The sequence below is a fragment of the Microtus oregoni genome, unplaced genomic scaffold (assembly GCF_018167655.1).
Source record: "Microtus oregoni isolate MIOR12 unplaced genomic scaffold, Mior012 000005F_ref0000423, whole genome shotgun sequence".
Lineage (NCBI taxonomy): Eukaryota > Metazoa > Chordata > Mammalia > Rodentia > Cricetidae > Microtus > Microtus oregoni.
The window spans coordinates 60306015-60324821 of record NW_024543064.1 but is presented as its reverse complement, the minus strand read 5'-3'; the positions used below and the strand labels follow the sequence as shown (position 1 = coordinate 60324821).

The 18807-nt window shown below is 46.5% G+C and overlaps 1 protein-coding gene across 1 annotated transcript in view; it reads left to right on the top strand.

Annotated features, from left to right (window-relative positions):
* Window positions 1–18326, top strand: part of Acer2 (alkaline ceramidase 2) — a 40778-nt gene extending 22452 nt beyond the window's left edge. Inside the window, exons 4-6 of the mRNA XM_041652564.1 lie at window positions 2606–2743; window positions 9047–9184; window positions 13983–18326. Of these exons, the coding sequence (XP_041508498.1) occupies window positions 2606–2743; window positions 9047–9184; window positions 13983–14169 (463 nt within the window). The 3' untranslated portion in view covers window positions 14170–18326. The remainder of the gene's footprint in view (window positions 1–2605; window positions 2744–9046; window positions 9185–13982) is intronic.
* The last annotated feature ends 481 nt before the right edge of the window (window positions 18327–18807 follow it).

Genomic DNA, 18807 nt, shown 5'->3' with positions numbered 1-18807 from the left:
ATCGGTGCTTTCAAACATTGTGTTCCTCTTTCCAACTTGTGCTTGAATCCTAAACCACTGGGTACGGGAGGCGACATACTTTGCAAATTTGCTTTCTTTCCTCACCTCTTCCCTCCTGTCCCCTCTCATTCTCTTTCATTTTTTATTTCAAACAAGGTCTCCTGTGTCCCACACTGGCTCCAAGCTTGCTAGCCGAGGCTGACTTTGACATTCTAATTATCACAAATACGCATGACTACGTTTAGCTTTTGAGATGCAAGGATGAGCCCCAAGCGCTTCATGTATTCTAGGGAAGAACTATGCTAACAGTTATATCTCCAGCTTCTGAGCCTCTGGTTACATTTCCAATTGAAGAGGAGAGGGTATAAAATAATTCATAGAGCTGGGTGGTGGTGGAGCATGCCTTTAATCCCAGCACTTGGGAGTCAGAGGCAGGCAGATCTCTGTGAGTATGAGGCCAGCCTGGTCTACAAAGCAAGGTCTCAGGGCAGCCAGGACTGTTACACAGAGAAACCCTGTCACAAAAGCAAAACAAAACAAAAACCAAAAAACAAAACAAAAACAAACAAAACAAGAACAAACTCATAGACAGAAAAACTGGCAATGAAAACTGAAGGGTAGAACAATGTACAGCTCTGGGGTACGATGAGCCGGTAAGGAAACACTTGCACTTGTCCTGTGACCAAGACAGGAGGGAGAAGGAACAGAGAGAGAAGAGCAAAAGGCCTTAGCCTAGGTGTGTCAGAAGCAGGGAGAGCTGCCCAGTGCCCCAGAGATCATCCATGTGCTCGGTTCTGGTCGGGCTGGCCTCAGGCTGGACAGGCAGCTTTGCTTCCGGTAGCTGAAGAGCTCTGGCCTGTCAGGAAGAAAACACGAGTCTCCTGAGCATTTGAGGCCTGCTTCCTCTCACATGTGCTGGTTCCCCTCCGGTTCAGGGTTACAAAGCCCGTTCATTCCAGGCAGAGGGTTGGCAGCTTGATCAATGATTTCCTGCGCCTCAATGAGAAATGCTTTTCCTCTTTAGAAGATAAATTTGTGTTTCGAGGGGTTGATGGTCTTTGATTTCTTTATAACAGAACTTCATTCCAATCAGTTTCCTAACTGTGACCTATTCTGGGGCTCTTGGCCAAAACAAATTCTGCTAAAGACAAAGAACAGAAACTACAGGAAAATGGTGCTCCTTAGTTTAAGTCATGGATAAGGCTCTATAGATCAGGAAACAGGGTCCCGGGAGGGAAGAAGTGTGTCCAGGATCACGTCGCCACTTCTGGCTGACTCCACTTCCCTGCAGGCTGTGAGGAGAGTGTCAGGGATCTGTCATGTTTAAAAACTTGTCAAGACAGACTTCCAGTTCACGCTAGACATACAGGCTGCCAGGAAATACTCAGCCTATTTGATTCTTGCCCCCACCCCCCCGCCCAACTTTTAGTTTTGTAGGTTGGGCACACAGGATTTGTTTTCTTTTCAAGTACTGATGCTTATGCTTTATTAATGGTCTCTGATTGTCTCATAAAATCATGCATGATGACCTGGTAGAACAGGGCTTGGCAAGGTTCAGGGCTAAATGGGTTCTGTGAAGTTTTATCAGCACGTCTTACACATTCCTGATCTTATCTGTACAAAGGCAGAGTTGAGTAGCTGTGGCAAAGAGCTCAGGGTTTGCAAATGTTCTCACCCTTTACAGATTTTTTTCTTTTTATCCAAGAAAGGGTCTTTTTTTTTTTGTTTAAATTTATTTTATGGGTCTTGGTGTGAAGGTGTCAGATCCCTTGGAACTGGAGTTACAGACAATTGTGAGCTGCCATGTGGGTGCTGGGAGTTGAACCCAGGTCCTCTGGAAGAGCAACCAGTGCTCTTAGCTACTGAACTAGTTCTCCAGCCCTGAGATAGGGCCTTAAAACATGTCATGTAGCTGAGACTGGTCTTGAACCCCTGATCTTCCTGTCTCTCCCTTCCAAGTGCTGGAATTACAGTCCTATGCCATTTTGTCCGGTTTATAGGAAAAAGTTTGGTCAAGTCCTGTAGATGAACATCTGAAGAAACCCAGTTAAGGAAAGGGAACTCATTGTCCGTGTCTCTTCCAGAGAGTTAGGTTGATTGTGGCTTAACCATTTTCACAGCTAAATGTTTTCAAACTCTTCGATTTCCCAACAATCAGCTCCTGGAAGGAGGGTGGATGGCCTTTAGGTCTGGTTCATCTATGACCCAATAATACTTAGTATAAGACATAGTTCTCAACCCTATAGGTCATGACCCCCTTAGGGTCACAGCTCAGATACTTACATTATGATTCATACATAACAGTAGCAAAATTACAGTTATGAAGTAGCAACGACAATAATATTATGGATTGTGGTCACCACAGCGTGAGGAACTGTCTTAAAGAGTCACAGCATCAGGAAGGTTGAGAACCTCTGGTGTCGAGTTCTTAGCTTGCACAAATATGCCGGCTGCACCTTGCCAACAGTAACAAGTGATGGGAGAAGACTTGCCCAGCGTCCACAAGGCCCTGGGCTCAGTCCTCAGCTTGGGGTTGGGGAGCATGATGAGTAAATAAGCAAGATCTCCTTTGCTAACGGATTTGGTTTTGATTCCACTGATTCAGGGGCAGGTTCAAGGTGGCCGTGTGTGTCCTGTCTGTAGTTGCAACATGCCTGGCATTTGTCAAGCCTGCCGTCAACAATATCTCTCTAATGACTCTAGGGATCCCATGCACTGCCCTGCTCATTACGGAACTGAAGAGGTGAGTGCCATCCTTCCTGTCTTTAGTTGCCTGGGTAACCACTTTATTCTGGGAAGTTGTAGATGAAGACTTCAGGTTCATAATTGAAGGTTCTTTTATTTTTAAAAATACATCTTTACATTTATCTATTTTATTTTGTGCATATGTGTATATGTCTGAATGTATGTATCGCACCATGCACATGTACCAGGAGTCCTCTGAGGTCAGAAGAGTAGTCCAATTCCCAGAACTGAAGCCACACATGATATGAGCTGCCTGACCTGTGTGCGGAGACCAGATCTGGGTCTTCTGTGAGAGCAGAGTGCTCTTAACTTCGAAGCCATTGAAGCCATCCCTCCAGTCCTTCCAGAAACATGTTATGTGTGCTGGAGAGATGGCTCAATGGTTAAGAGCACTTGTTGCTCTTCCAGGGATCCTTGGTTTCATTCCCAGCATCTCCACGGCAGCTCCCAAGCATCTGCCACCCTCTTCTGACCTCTGCAGGCGCTGGTCATGCACCAGGTATGCACGTGGTGCACATACGTTCAGGTGAAACATTCATACACACAAAAGAAAAAGAATGAAAACGTATTTTATTTTAGGTCTTGGGTGTGGTCTTCTAGCCACAAAATACATATAATCACTGATATGATTTTAAGATTTGATGAAAACTTTGTTCTTGCTGTAGTTACCTTTAAAATGTATTTGAATCCATACTTTCTCTTATTATGAGCACTAAAGGTCTTGGTTTTTTGAAACCAGCTCTTGTTGTGTAGTCAAGACTGGCCAGGCTGGGACTAACTCATACTGATCTTCCCATCACAGCTTCCTTAGTGCTGGGATTATGAATGTGATATATCATGCCCATGAGTGAGTTTTTAAAAACAACAATAGAGGGGCTGGAGAGATGGTTCAGAGATTAAGAGCATTGCCTGCTCTTCCAAAGGTCCTGAGTTCAATTCCCAGCAATCGCATGGTGGCTCACAACCATCTGTAATGAGGTCTGGTGCCCTCTTCTGGCCTGCAGGCATACACACAGACAGAATATTATATACATAATAAATAAATAAATATTAGAAACAACAACAAAAGACTTTTATGTGTGTGGATGCTTTGTCGTGTGTGTGTGTGTGTGTGTGTGTGTGTACCACTTGTATGCCTGGCACTTGGAGAAGCCAGATTAAAGATGGTTGTGAGCCATCATGTGGATGCTGGGAGTTAATCCTGGGCTCCCTGGAAGAGCAGTCAGTGCTCTTAAACCCTTGAGCCATCTCTGCAACCTCCAAATGTTTTTATAAAAACTAATTTTTCTTACATTTGTTCTTTGATAATTTCATACATGTGTATAATATATTCTGGTTTCTCTCACCCTCCCAACCTTGTCAACACCTCTCATCCTCCTTACAAATCCATTTCTCACATTTTGTCTTTTTGGTTTGTAACCCACTGAGTTTAACCAGGGCTGACTTTATGAATATGGGTTTGGAGCAGTCTGGGAGCCCGACGGGCTCACCTATGAGTACACGCCTGAAGCCGACCACAGTTCTTCCCCCAGAACTCACCAGTTGCTAGTCGCTTATCAGGCAGGGACAGGGTTCCATGAACTGCCCTCTGATCAGTGACTGACAACTGATAGGCCCAACCGGTGTAGACCTAGTGAGAGCAGCAGCCAATGCTACTGTGTGATCATAGTTGTACCGGCTATGCCTGCTCAGAAGATGGCATTTTGCCGCCCTTCGTATATTCCAGTTCTTAGAGTCTTTCCACCTCCTCTTCCTCCATGTCTCCTGAGCATTGGAAGGGGTGACGTCGATGTCCTGTGTTGGGCTGAATAAGTGATGGCTCCCCTCTTCTTCCCCTAGTCTTCTTCCTTAAAGGGGGTATTTTTCATATTGCCCCTTTGTCCTTGTACACCAACCTTTAGTGGCTCCATATTTGCTGTCCCGCTTTCTCTGACCTTGCTTCCTTCCTTGTGCCTGGTGGACCAGCTCCTTACATTTTTTTTCCTCTTCAGCTCATACTTACTTGCACTTTGTCCTCCCAGTCAACGGCCCTTCCCCACCGCTGCTTTGCAAAGACCCAGCCTCCTATATCAGCTCCTTAGATGCCAGCTCCTTGGGGACTTCCTATCCCTCTCTTCTTCCTCAGTTAGCTTGGCATCTGTCTTCCCAGACTCCGTGCCTTTACATTAGGTTTAATGTGTGCTCCCATGAATATGGATAATTTTCTTCTTCTTTCTGGTATATTATTCAAAGGCAGAAATTATACCTATCTGTACATTTTCCAAGGTGTGTATTACCTCTGAAAATTCTCAAGTCTATGTTCACAAGGTAGCTCTATTTTATTTTAGATTCACACGATTGCTTGAGAATGCAGTAGAAAATGCTGGAAGAAACTTGGGTCCAGGAGCTAGACAGCACTAAGTTGGGAGCTTGGCTTTGCCTTCCAGTAGCTCAGAAATTCAGGGCATTTTCTTCACTTCCTTGAGTCTTTCATAATAAGATTAAGGTCTATTTAAAAAAAAAATCGAGGGCTGAAGAGATAGTTCAGTGGGTAAGAGCACTGGTTGCTCTTCCAGAGGACCCCGGTTCAAGTCCTAGCACCCACATGGCAGCTTCCAACTGTCTGTAATTCTAGTTCCAGAGGATTCGGCACCCTTATGCAGATATACATGCCGGCAAAACATAAAATAAATAAATCATTAAAAAATGAATAAACAAAGCTGGGGGCCCTGGCAACACGTAGGAAGCTGAGACAGAGCTGCCAGCTCAGAGAGAATTTGTCCCAACAAATAAGGTGGCAAACTAAACAACACAGTGTATGTCTTTTGATCTTCCAGTGAGCGTAAATAAGTTGTATCTAGTGCAGAATCTATCTGATGGTGGCTAGTCAAGAAATACTAGTTGTGGCTGTATATAGTAATGCTTGCCTTTAATCCTAGCACTTGGAGGTAGCCTCAGGGTTGAGGCAGGCAGATCTCTGTGAGCTTAAGGCCAGCCTGATCTACACTAGGCCAGCCAGGGTTACACAGGGAGACTGTCTCGAAGCAAAACTAAACAAAAAAGGAATACTAGTTGTATTATTTAGTTTTCTGCTGCTCTGCTCAAACACCATTACCACAGAAACTTCTAGAAGGGTGAGTTGATTTGGGCTTGCAATTCTGGAGTGATGATGGGTCCATCGTGGTAGAGAAGCATGCCAGTAAGTGGCAGGCATGCCGGCAGGTAAGTGGCAGGCATGCCGGCAGGAGCCAGGAAGCAGAGAGCCCACCACAGACTCTACAGCAAATGTGGAGCTGGAGGCAGAAAGGGGAGAGGCTATGTTATATACTCTCAGAGCTCTAGAAAGGCCCCACCTTCTCAACAGCGCCACCAACTGGGCACTAAGGGTTCAAATGCCTGAGCTTACGGGGCCGGTTTCATTCAAACCACATCAGCTGCCTTCCATAAGTCCTTAAGTTTGAACAAGGACTCCTAGCAATAGAAAGAGAGACAAACAATACCTCCTGCCGTTTTAGCTTCTCTTGTATGGACCCTTCCTTTCCTATCGAGGGGTCCTCCCTGTGTTCTTGACTGGAGATGCCCACAGAATAGCCTTTTTCATTATTTGTGGCCTGAAGATCTTGGTGCCTGAGGTTTGGGGCCTGCTTTCAACTTCATCTATCCAAGCCTGGATACTAACAGATATTAAAGGTCTGTGGAAGACATGTGACTAAGTAGCTGTTGAAGATATCTGAAATACATGATATTTGGGGCATTCAGTCCATTGGTGCTGGCTTCTTTTTGGCCTGAAGTGAGTAGAGTATTCTAGATTTAAATGTTTTTATTGTTGTTGTTTGTTTTGTTTTTTTGTATTTGTTTTTGTTTTGTTTTGAGATAGGGTCTTCCTGTGTAGCCCAGACTGTCCTGAAACTCACTATATAAACCAGGCTGGCCTTGAACTCAGAGATCTGCCTGCCTTGGGCTCCTGGAATTAAACACCTGCACCACCACACTGGGTTTGTGATGTCTTTCTTATCTATAGTGTCTTTTTTTATTTATTTTTTCCCATTTATTTATTTATTAAAGATTTGTGTCTCTTCCCCGCCACCTCCTCCCATTTCCCTCCCCCTCCCCCAATCAAGTTCCCCTCCCTTGTCAGCCCATAGAGCTATCAGGGTTCCCTGCCCTGTGGGAAGTCCAAGGACCACCCACCTCCATCCAGGTCTAGTAAGGTGAACATCCAAACAGCCTAGGCTCCCACAAAGCCAGTACGTGCAGTAGGATCAAAAACCTACTGCCATTGTTCTTGAGGTTTTTTTTGTTTTTGTTTTTTTTTTTAAATCTATTAGCTGCTTTCCTGACTTCTGTAATTGCAGAAGTCACCGGAGTGGAGAGTTACCTGTCTCTCTCATGCATCGTCTTCTCTGTGTTTCCTGTTGTGCTAAATAGGGATACTATGTGTTCAGATGCCCAAGCCGGAAGCTGTTTTCCGGACCATCTCCTCTGGTCTTGCTCATTGTTCTACTCATTAGCATGGCAATGTGGATAAAATTCAGTCTTTCACATACATCTCTGCTGCCCCCATGAGTTGAACACCCCCGCAACACACACACACACACACACACACACACACACACACACACACACACACGGTAGAGGCAGGTGGATCTCTGTGAGTTTGAAAACAGCCTGGTCTACAGAGTAAGTTCCAGGACTGGCTCCATAGCTACTGGGAAACCCTGTGTCAAAAAACCAAAGGGGGGAAAAGATTCCCAGGAAAAGGGGCTCTCTTGGTGCTCTTGGCACTCTTTGCATTTCTTGCCAGCATCTCCCCTGTTTGTTTTCATAAGGCATGGCATGTCCACACCAGTTTTTCTCATTGTGCCTTGCTTTTCCCCGGGGGCCAAAGAGGAAAGTCTGCCTATTATCGCCTTGCTTCTCTCTAGCCTTCCTTCCTGAAGTGTGTCTATTAGAGCTTCAGTGTTCATTCTGAACCTTCTCTCACCAGGAGAAAACGAAAGCTTATTCTGATTCAGGGTCATGACCATCTGATATCGTTGAACTTTGGGATGTTTCAATCACGCTACTAGGAGATTCTCTTGTATTTAAAATACTTTAAAAACAACTTTTCCTTGGGGCTGGAGAGATGGCTCCATGGTTTAGAGCACTTAGAAGTTTTGGGCCGCTATTATACCAACATATCTTGCAGGCGGGAAAGTCACTCTTGTAGATCAAAGGGTTTGTAACTGTTTGGTATTTATCCCTCTCCTTTGGTAGCATGAGGACTACCTTCTAGTACTGTGAATACTCACCCATGGGGTGAAGGCTCTAGATAGGCACCAGCTTGAATTCCCAGTGTTCTGTGAGTTGAGTATGTGCTGTCTTCACTATCCAGGGCCTTACTATCAGTGTGTTGCGAGCTAAGACAACTCATAGAAGGAAGAGATTCTTCCGGCTCACACTTCCAGAGGCACAAGAGTCCATCACCATCATGGCGGTGGGGGGGGGGGGGGGCGAACATGGTGGCAAGCTGGTAGCTCCTGTCTTAAACAGCAAACAGGAAGCAGTGAGAGCAAACTCAAAATGGCGTGAGTCTTTAAACTCTCAAAGCCCGCCTCCAGTAATGTACTTCCTGTGATAAGGCGGACAGCGCCACCCACTGGGAACTGAGGATTCATTCAATGAAAAGGTGTCTCTAACCACACAGGCTGCCTGAGCAGACACTTGAAGACAGAACCCGGGCAGAGGCAAAGCAAGCAGGAAGGTTGTAGAGGTTCATGCTAAGCCCCAGAGTGTTTGAGGAACATCATAGTTTAAGCAAAGTTAGAGTGTGAGACCCATAGGGGGAAAAGGAAGGGGAGCCCACGCATGGGCACGGGCCTTGGCCACTGTGAATGCTCTCTCTCATTAGGGCCCTGGAGCAGAACATTGTCAGCTGACTACAAGGACAAAGGTGACAGTAGGTTAGAGAGGAGGAGATGATGGGGGCCTGGACCCACGCAGTAAGAGGACAGATTTGGGGTGGATTCTGAAAGAAGGGCTAAGAAACCGGATGTGGGGTCTGTGGGCAGGAGGAAAGACTAGTTGATCTTGTATCTGTGTTAGACATCAGGCTACCCTGTCAAGACGGTGGGTTCTCTGCATCTGGAGTCGGAGCCAGGACTGGTGGGAAATAAGGTTGTGTGAGCCCGTGTGTACCTGTGTTATTTACATCTGTGGCTATGTTCGGTAAGACGCCAATGCCAAGGGCTGGAGCGGAACACAAGTTGTGGAGATACAGAAGCGGTAGGTAGCCAGCAGACCCTACGGCCACCAGAACTGACCCTCTCCCTCTGCCTTGCAGGTGTGACAATGTCCGTGTGTTTAAGCTGGGCCTCTTCTCCGGCCTCTGGTGGGCCCTTGCCCTCTTCTGCTGGATCAGTGACCGAGTCTTCTGTGAGCTGCTATCCTCTGTGCACTTTCCGTACCTGCACTGCGTGTGGTGAGCACCTGCCCTGGGGTGGTGGCATTGACACTGGGTGTCCCCGCTTGCTGCTGCTGGGCGGGGTGCTCCCCGGCCGGGTGCACAGGTGGGCTCAAGGGAGGGGCGTAGAGCCAAGCATTCTCCTTTCTCCTGTCAGACATTTTAGAAACAAAGTAAGGTAGAGTGTGAAAATGGCTCCAGGGAGCTGGTTTAGCCAGGGCGATCCCTGCCCCCCAACCTAATTGTTATGCTGCTCGGCGAATTGGCAGCGTCTCCTGCCCGTTCCTTAATGAGTACCAGGGAGCCTGAAAGGTGGCCCTGCAACCTGAGCCCCAAGGTCTGGATGGGGGTGGGGGAGGGGGAGTTGGGGACTAAGTGCCGTGAGGACAGGACGGTCCCCAATAGGAACCACGCCTTCAGGGCCCATGTGACCAATGAGAGCTTGGCTCTCGCAGGTCGTCTAGGGACAGTCTCACCTGTTCTTTTTGTACAGCTCCAGAGAGAGCCTCGGGGACTGGAGTCTATTGTTGACCATCAGTCAGACCTTTTGATGATAAGGAGCTAGAGCATCTATGTTTTGGGGAGCCTGGGAATGAATCTAAAGGTCAAAGAAAAGAAAATGGAGGTTACCAAATTACACACAGACCCACACTGAGGAAGGGGGGGGAGGCAGTGGAGGAGTGGGGGTGGAGGGAGGCGTAGCTCAGTGGTAGAGTGCCTGCCTGGCATGTACAAGCCCCTGGGTTCAAACTCCAGTGAAAAAGGAGGAAGCAGGGATGTGGAGTGGTTTTCTTCCTAGCAGCTGCTTCAGCTCCAAACCCAGAACAAGGCAGAGTCTCTGTCTTTGTCCTCATGACTGCTAAATACAAAAGGTGGCAGGGAACAATGGTTGTCGAATGTCCTGGAGATTAGAGCATCCAGGCAAAGTGCAATAGTGCATCCGTGTCCAGAGTCATCTTCAGAGGGGACATACTGAGTCCAGTGTGATCTGGGGATGGTGGCTCACACCTGCCCTCCATCTTCACAGGGGACATACTGAGTCCAGTGTGATCTGGGGATGGTGGTTCACACCTACCCTCCGTCTTCAGAGGGGACATACTGAGTCCAGTGTGATCTGGGGATGGTGGCTCACACCTACCCTCCATCTTCAGAGGGGACATACTGAGTCCAATGTGATCTGGGGATGGTGGCTCACACCTGCCTTCCATCTTCAGAGGATACTTACAGATCCCTGTGTGATCTGGGGATGGTGGCTCACACCTACCCTCCATCTTCAGAGGGGACATACTGAGTCCAGTGTGATCTGGGGATGGTGGCTCACACCTGCCTTCCATCTTCAGAGGATACATACAGATCCCTGTGTGATCTGGGGATGGTGGCTTATACTTGTCTTCCCAGCACCTGACAGGCTGAGGCAGGAAATTTGCCACAAGATCCAGGTTAGTATGGACTACATAAGGAGGTCCATCACATACACAGAATTGTGTGTGCGTGTGTGCATATGCACACATGCACGCTTATGCACAAAATTCCACAAAAGAGTTCTTTTTTTCTCCTTCATGCTAATGAAAAATGAGGAAGAAAAGAAATGAACCGCCAGGCATGGTGACACACACCTTTAATATTCAGAAGTAGAGTCAGCAGGCATCCGTGAATTCAAAGCCAGCTGGGTCTACATGGCGCCAATGTGGGCTGACTACATCCACATAAAACTCGAGAGAACTTTAAAAAGGAATTCTGGACACACACCCATAAAAAACGGAGTTTAGCACAGCTTCTTGGTAGCCTAATGTTTGAAGAATAAGAGTTTGTTTCCACTAAACCATCTCCCGAGCTCATGTCGTTTCTAATATTAGAAACTTTTGTAAATAATCTGTAAAAACATCTATATTGAGTCTAATCTTTATAGGTTAAATTACAAGATGGCAACACACTCTTATTTTTCCTTTAAAATAAGGACTTGGACCGGGGATGTGATTTAATGGGTACAGTGCTTGCCTAGCGCAAACAAAGCCCTGGATTTGATTCCCAGCACCACATAAACTGGGAATAGTGGCACAGGGTCAAAATCTTACTAGTCGGCAGACTGAGGCAGGAGGATGACAAGCAAGTGCAGCTTGGGTTACAGAGTGAGACATTATTTTTATTATTTTATCTATCTTTTTTCTTGTTGGTTTTGGTTTTCCAAGACAGGGTTTCTCTGTGTAGCCCTTGGCTGGCCTCGAACTCACTCCGTAGACCAGGCTGGCCTCGAACTCTCAGAGATCCACCTGCCTTTGCCTCCGAAGTTGTGAGATTAAAGGTGTGTGCCACCACCCCCTTGGCTTTTGTTTTGCTTTAAAATACGATCTCACTATGTAGTGCAAGTTGGCCTGGAGCTCTGTGCACACTAGTCAACAGAGAATTGGCCACCTTTGCTTCCTGAGTGCTGAGATCAAAGGCAGGCACTACCATGCCCTGCTGTTTAGTTCCTGTTTGAGACAGTCTTGTGTATTCCAGGTTGGCCTCAAATTCACTGTGCACTCTCAAGTGCTGGAGTTCAGGCTAGTGCCACCCTGTCAGGCTTGGTTTTGTTTCCGTGGGCAGTGCTAGGGGTCGTGGATGCCAGGCAAGTCTTCTGCTACATCTTCCCTGAGCAGCTCCGCTCCAGTCCTGCAATCACTTTCCTGAAGTCTCTTAGAGGGCCTCAGCCCACATGCTCACACCTGCAGGAGGTTATTAATTCTTAAATCTTTGCTAACCTGATAGGAAAAAAATTATCTTTAATTATTAATTAAATTTAATTTTAAATTATTAATTTATTACAAGCAATATTTATATTATTAATTTATAATTAATTATAAATATTAAATTATAAATTAAATTTAATTATTAATTAAATTATTAAAAATTATTTTTATTTTCATGTCTTTAAAGACAGTATCACTAGATGATTTTAAAATGTAACCTGAATGGTGGCTTTTGATTGTCATCAGTTGCGATCTTCCCAATTGGCCTGTTTCCCCTTTGAAAGCACGCCTTCTGATGTCTCCGTCTTCAGCCATTAACTGCCTGCGGTGACTATGTGCTGTTTGTTATGCATATTTAATTAATTACTCGTTAGTTAATAATTGTTGTGTTCTCACTATGTAGCTCTGGCTAGCCTGAACTTGCTGGTAGACCAGGCGGGTTTCAAACTCACAGAGATCTGCCTGCCTCTGCCTCCCAAGTGCTGGGATTAAAGGCCTGCGCCACTACCGCCCGGCTTTTGAAGAGGTTTTAAAAGCAGAAAGAACAATACCAGAGCCGCCATGTGCTCTGACTCCGGTTCCTGGCCATCGTTGGGGGCGGGTCATGTTTGTATCCCCTTCCCCACTCTTCATCCAACCCCATTTGAAAGCACAGCTCACACAGCGTTTATAATGATTGACATTTATAAAACGATTGACATTTTTAGTATTAGTTTTAGAGCTTTACTACGTTGGGCAAATATTTCCCCCAGTTTCCTATTTTGTTTTTAAAAGCACATTAATAGTCTTGCGCTGTCTTCATTTTGAATTCTGTTGTCACATGTCTGACTTTTCTCCTTGGTTTCCGGACTTTGTGTCCTTCTAAGGAAAGCCTCTTCCGTCAACGTCATGGGAGCACAGGTCCTTTGGACTATATATTAAAAGCATAGGGGCCGGAGAGATGGCTCAGTGCTTCTGAGCACTTGCTGCTCTTGAAAAGGGTCCTAGTTCAGTTCTAGTACCCAGGTTGAATGGCTTCCAACTACCTGTAATTCCAGTTCCAGGGGATCCCATGCCCCTTTGTGGCCTCTGCAGGTACCTGCACAGTTGGCCATACACTCACACAGGACACACATACAAACAAGTTAAAGCAAACCATTTTAAAATTGTATTTTAAATCTCTTCTTAGGTAATTAAACATTTTTACATTTACTTGTTAATTTGTGCTTGTATGTATATGTGTGTGGTTGTGTGCATGACACAGGCCATGTGTAGCGGTCAGAGGACCACTTTTGGGAGCCAGTCAGCTCTTTCCTTTTGCTATGTGGTTTCTGGGGTTTGAGCTCAGGCCATTAGACTTGGGACATCTCATGGGTCCATGTTTTAAATCTTTAATTCATTTGGGATTGAGTTTCAGTATAGGGTATAAGGAAGACTCTGTCTGCCTTTAAAAAATTATTTCCTGATAAAGATCAAAATTGAAGCTTTTGACAGGTAAAGATTTTTTTTTTAAGATTTCCCCAAAAAGCTGCAATCACACTTTAATGTAGGATGATTTCCGGTGAAAAACACAGACCGTACTTATTGCTAAGGTGGGAAAGTGGGGTTCAATTTGGGGTTCAAGCACTTCCGGTTTTACCCTTGGTCCTCAGTCTTACTGGGAAGACCCTAAAGATATTTGGTCCAATTATCAAATAGGATTTCTTTTTTTTGAGACAGTGTTTCTCTGTGCAGCTCTGGCTGTCCTGGAACTCGCTCTGTAGACCAGGCTGGCCTCGAACTCTCAGAGATGCACTTGCCTCTGCCTCCTGAGTGCTGGGATTAAAGGCACAGGCCACCACTGTGTAACCTTGAACTTGCGGCCGTCCTCTTGAGTTGGCCTCTATAGTGCCCGGGTTATGGGTCTGAGTTACCATGCCATTTCACGTGGGAATGTTTTGAAGTCTAGTGCTCAAGATTTATCGTAACCCTTCGGCCTACGCTGACTGTCTCGTCCTTTCCCTCTGGATGGAAGTGACAGCAGGGGAGGCGGGTGGCCCAGAGAGACACAGGTGTTGCAACTGCACTGTCTGAGCCTGTGCCAGGCTCACCGCTCTCCTCTTTTGTAGGCACATCTTCATCTGTCTTGCCGCATACCTGGGCTGCGTGTGCTTCGCCTACTTCGACGCTGCCTCAGAGATACCCGAGCAAGGTCCAGTCATCAGATTCTGGCCCAGTGAGAAATGGGCCTTTATCGGTATCCCCTACGTGTCCCTCCTGTGTGCCCGCAAGAAGTCACCAGTCAAGATCACATGATGGCAAGGCAGAGGCTGGCTTCTCGACTTATTTCTCTTCGTGCACTGGGCTTCATTTGCTGGCAAAACTAGCCACGGGGGTTGAAGAATCGGTGTGGGTGTATCTGTTTAAAATTCTGTTCCTCTGGACCACTGTGCCTGGGGAGGAGGTCCATCTTTTCCCTAGATGGGGGATGCAGGGCTCAGGGAGAGTAGGTGTGTCTTATTCAGCATCCTTTCTAGGCACGGGGGCTTGCTGGCCTGTCCATTTTGGCGGTGGCAGAGCAGTTCTTTGGGAGACCCAGGGCAACTTCTTGCTGGACAAGGTGGCTTGCTTGTGAGTACACAGGAGTCAGCTTCTCTGGTATATAAGACTTTCGGGTTTTGTGATGGAAGGTGCCGGAGCTTTTCACTGGCAGGGGAGAAATTGTCCTTTAACAAAACCAAGTGGACAGAACACAACAGGGGGCCTGTGACTGAGGGGGCAGGCTTGTCACTTGCGCCTCTCAGCCTTCCCAGGTTTTCCATGAGCTGTGGATCCTTCAACCACTACCTCGGCTGAGAGAGGGAGACTTGGTGTCAGAGGGCAAAGCAGTAACCCTCTGTGCCAAAACCTGCCCTCCGCTGTAAGCACACATTAAATACTGACACTGTTTCTGCTCTTCCTAAAGCTCAGTAGCCTTCCCTGGTGTGAAGACTCCACACACAGCCCCTCTGCTTACCCCTTGACCTCTGAGCACGCCAACAGCTCATTTCTGTCACCGAGGCAGCTCTGGTTTTGACTGGAGCGTGTGTGAAGCTTTGGGGGAAAGTTCTCACTGGAAGCTTCCAGGATGTTGTCACCTCCAAGACTCTGACCCTGTTCCTCTGCTGCTTCCCGGGAATGTGGGCCTCCTGCTTTTGTTCTCACGTTACCTGGTGCTAATTGGTTTCTCAGAGCACTTGTCTGTTTGTCTTTCTGTCTGTCACTACACCGTGATTAGCTGGTTGGGGGTCACAGGTGGGCAGGGGTCTTCAGGGCATGAGGTGGGATATCTCAGGGATGTTTGTAACTCAGGCACCTTCTCTTTTCTGACATTCCATTGTGGGGAGTCCGACAGTGCTAGGGGATCGGAGTCACGAGGCCACTGTTCTGAGCCATGAGCTCAGAAGCAGCTAGTCGGGTCTGGTACCTCAGGAACTTGTACTCTGGTTAGAATTTTCACAGGGTCTGTAATGGAAACTGAACTTAAGTTTTTACATGAACAGACTCCGTTTCACTTTTGTGGCTTTGAAGTTTTATAAGTCACTTGCTAGGTTATTTCTTGTTTATAGGAACACATCTTTATGGAAGTAAGTTGTCTTTTATTAAATTTATAGCATTCCCTGCATCTCCCAGGCAGCAAACACGCAAGTTATTTGATTGGGGGATTTCCAAGGCAGAAATATTTGGTTTTGAGTGTGTGTTCATGTGATCTTACTATATAGCTTAAAATATATTTAAAATGATTTTTGAGTTGAATGTTTGTGGCTACGTAAGGATTCAGAATTGCTGCTGAGCACTTTGGTTTTTGAGTCTAGAAATTTTCAGAGGGCAAAATCAAACCATCCTTGTTTCTGGCTTATCTTCCCAGGCACGTGATCTGCTCTTATCTATTCTACCCTGCACAAACGTCTTGAAGACACACCCAACTGCCCTACTCTGGAAGGGTTGGCTGGGGCTGGAGAGTTAGCTCAGCAGTTAAGAATACAGTGGGCAATGGTGGAACACACTTTTCATCCCAGCACTTGAGAGGCAGAGGTAGGCAGATCTCAGTGAGTTTGAGGCCAGCCTGGTCTACAAAGCGAGTTCTAGGACAGCCAGGGCTTTACACAAAGAAACTCTGTCTTGAAAAAAAAAAAGAAAAGGAAAGGAAAGAAAGAAGGATTACATATTGCTTTCCCAGAGGACTCAGAATTAATTCCCAGCATACACATGAAGCTCACACCCTGTGACTCCGGTCCCCTGGGATCCATGCATACAGGCAGGCAAACGTTTATGCACATAAAGGAATAAAATGAATAAACGAGAAAGTTGGCTGTAGGAGAGGGTTTCTAGACACAAGGTTTAATTTGTCCTGAGGGCGCTGCCGTGGCAGTGGTGTGGTCCTCAAAGTCAGGGAAGACTCGTTCCTTTTCACCAGGGAGAGAACTTACTGCTGACACCACTAGAAATGGGGATCTAGTACTGATAGAAATGCTTGAACATGATTGGGTGAAAGGAAACGAGCACCTGACTCAGGGGACAACTTCTCCAGGTCTGGCTTGGGATGGAGTGTGTTTGGGGCAGACACCTTTTTTTCTTTCTCGTCTGTCTGTGACAGAGCTTTCTCCTCTGTCTCAGGCTGGCTTCAATTTCATTATGTAGCCCAGGCTGGCCTCAAATTGATGATGAGCCCCCAGATGTAGCCTCTCAAGCGCTAGGCGTGATTATAGGAGTGAACAACCATACCCATCATAAACGGAGATCTATAGCTCGCTAGCAAGGGACTAGATATATATGAATCCGAATTTGAGCTGGGCTTTGGGCATCGTTCATATTCACGTTAAAGCTCCATGTGTTGAGAAAAAATTGGGATGCTATTGAAAAGCAGCAGAAAAAAAAAATTACCCACGCCACTATTGCCTTAGAGCATCCCTTGCCAATAGTTTGCCTTCTGGGTGTGTTTCCTTCCTGTCCTTTCTGTCCTACTACAGCTATAATTAGATGTCATTTAGACAATGTATCCTTGAATGGAGTACAAATGCCAGCATTTTCACGGAGAGTTGGCGTGGAGTACACTCGAGCTGGCTTCCTCTGGAAGGCTGATTGCTGGACTCTGAGCTCACTACTGGAACTGCCTTTTCCATGAAGCCTGACTGGAGTGGCCCCGGAGACACGGACTGATTTCAGCTTCCGATGCAACACTTCACGTTTGGATCTCCGTGTCATGGTCAACAGCTGTTAAAGATGCGACTTCATGGACTGTCGTGTGTTAAGAGTGGTAAAGACAGGCTGAGGCCACTGAGTCCAGAATCTTCTCCCTCCTGGCAGAGTTGGCACTGATGGGTGGGGTCATGACCACTGTCACCAGCATGGGTATCAGAGTATTCTGTCCCAAATCTGCCTGTGATCTCAGGACATAGAAAGCCAAATGTCACCAAGCGATCATCTCTGTCCATGATTTTACAGTTTTGATCCATGGTTGATTCTTAGGAGGAGAGCTCCTCTGTTTAGTGCTCCGTGATGCCAAAGCCAGCTCTTCAGTGGAGCTCTTAATGTCTGTATCCATTTGTAATGTGATCCATGTGGGGGAAGTGGGGGTCTCTCTGGTGAAAAGTGCCTAAAACAGTCATTGCAGGTCAGCAGTGTTGTGTTGAGGGACAAAGCTGGATGGTTGGGTTTCTCGGGTGACTAAAACCTCCCCCAGAAGTCATTTCCTTCCGACCGCACCCCGAGCCAGCACTGGGATTTGAACCTTCCCTGTTTTTTCCCTCAGGTCTGATGACTATCTCTGGGGTCCAGGCAAGGGCTGGGGCTTGGCCTGCCAAGCCCTCTCTCCCAGTTCCTTTCTCTAGCTGAGCTTGGATTCCTCCTAACCAGGGCTGGACCTAGGTGCTGTTGGTCCCAATGGCCAAGGACACATCTCCGGCCAGAGTGGGATTCTCATTAGATTTTATAGACATTATTTTCCCACGGTCTCTTAAATCACTCCAAAGGGCTTGTATCTTTTCCTACAATCAAGTCAGATCAAAAAGTATTTTTTTTTTTTTGTGGTTTTTCGAGACAGGGTTTCTCTGTGGTTTTGGAGCCTGTCCCGGAACTAGCTCTTGTAGACCAGGCTGGTCTCGAACTCACAGAGATCCGCCTGCCTCTGCCTCCCGAGTGCTGGGATTAAAGGCGTGCGCCACCACCGCCCGGCCTCAAAAACTATTTTATAACCACAATATGTAATCCAAGTAAGTAGAGTATTTTCAGATATATACTGTGTTTTATACTTTTATGGAGGATGTGCTGTATATGGGTGGTATGTACTCTGGCTGAGGTGACATTAATCATTGCTCTGGGGGAATTTATAGACCTTTTGCACTTTATGCTTGTGTGTGAGAGAGAACTCTGATGACCACTGTTAATATTAAAGCCATTAACTGGCATTTCCTGTGAATAAAAATGTATATGTATCTATTTCTGAGATGACTTCTTTCTTTAAACATTTTTATTATTATCTATGTGTGTATGTGTATATGTATGATGCGTGTATGAATGGCGGCCCTCACACGTGGAGATGAGTCTCTTCTGCCTTCATGCGGGTTCCAGGAGTCAAACTCAGGTTGCCAGGCTTGGGTGACAAATGCCTTTCTTTACCCGCTGAGTCATCCTGTTAATCCGTTTGTTTGCTTGTTCTCCCCGACTCCCATGTCGTTTAGACAGAATCTCATGAAGCCCGGCCTGGTCTTGAACTTACATACATATAGTTGAGGATGATCCTGAACTTCTGATCCTCCTGCCTCTGCCTCCCAATGGGACGACAGGGTGGTAGTTTGAATGAGAATGGTCTCCATAGGCACACATGTTTGAACACTTGGTCCCAGTTGGTGGAACTGTCTGGGAAGGAGTAGGAAGTATGGCCTTGTTGGAGGGGAGCTACTGTGGACAAGCTTA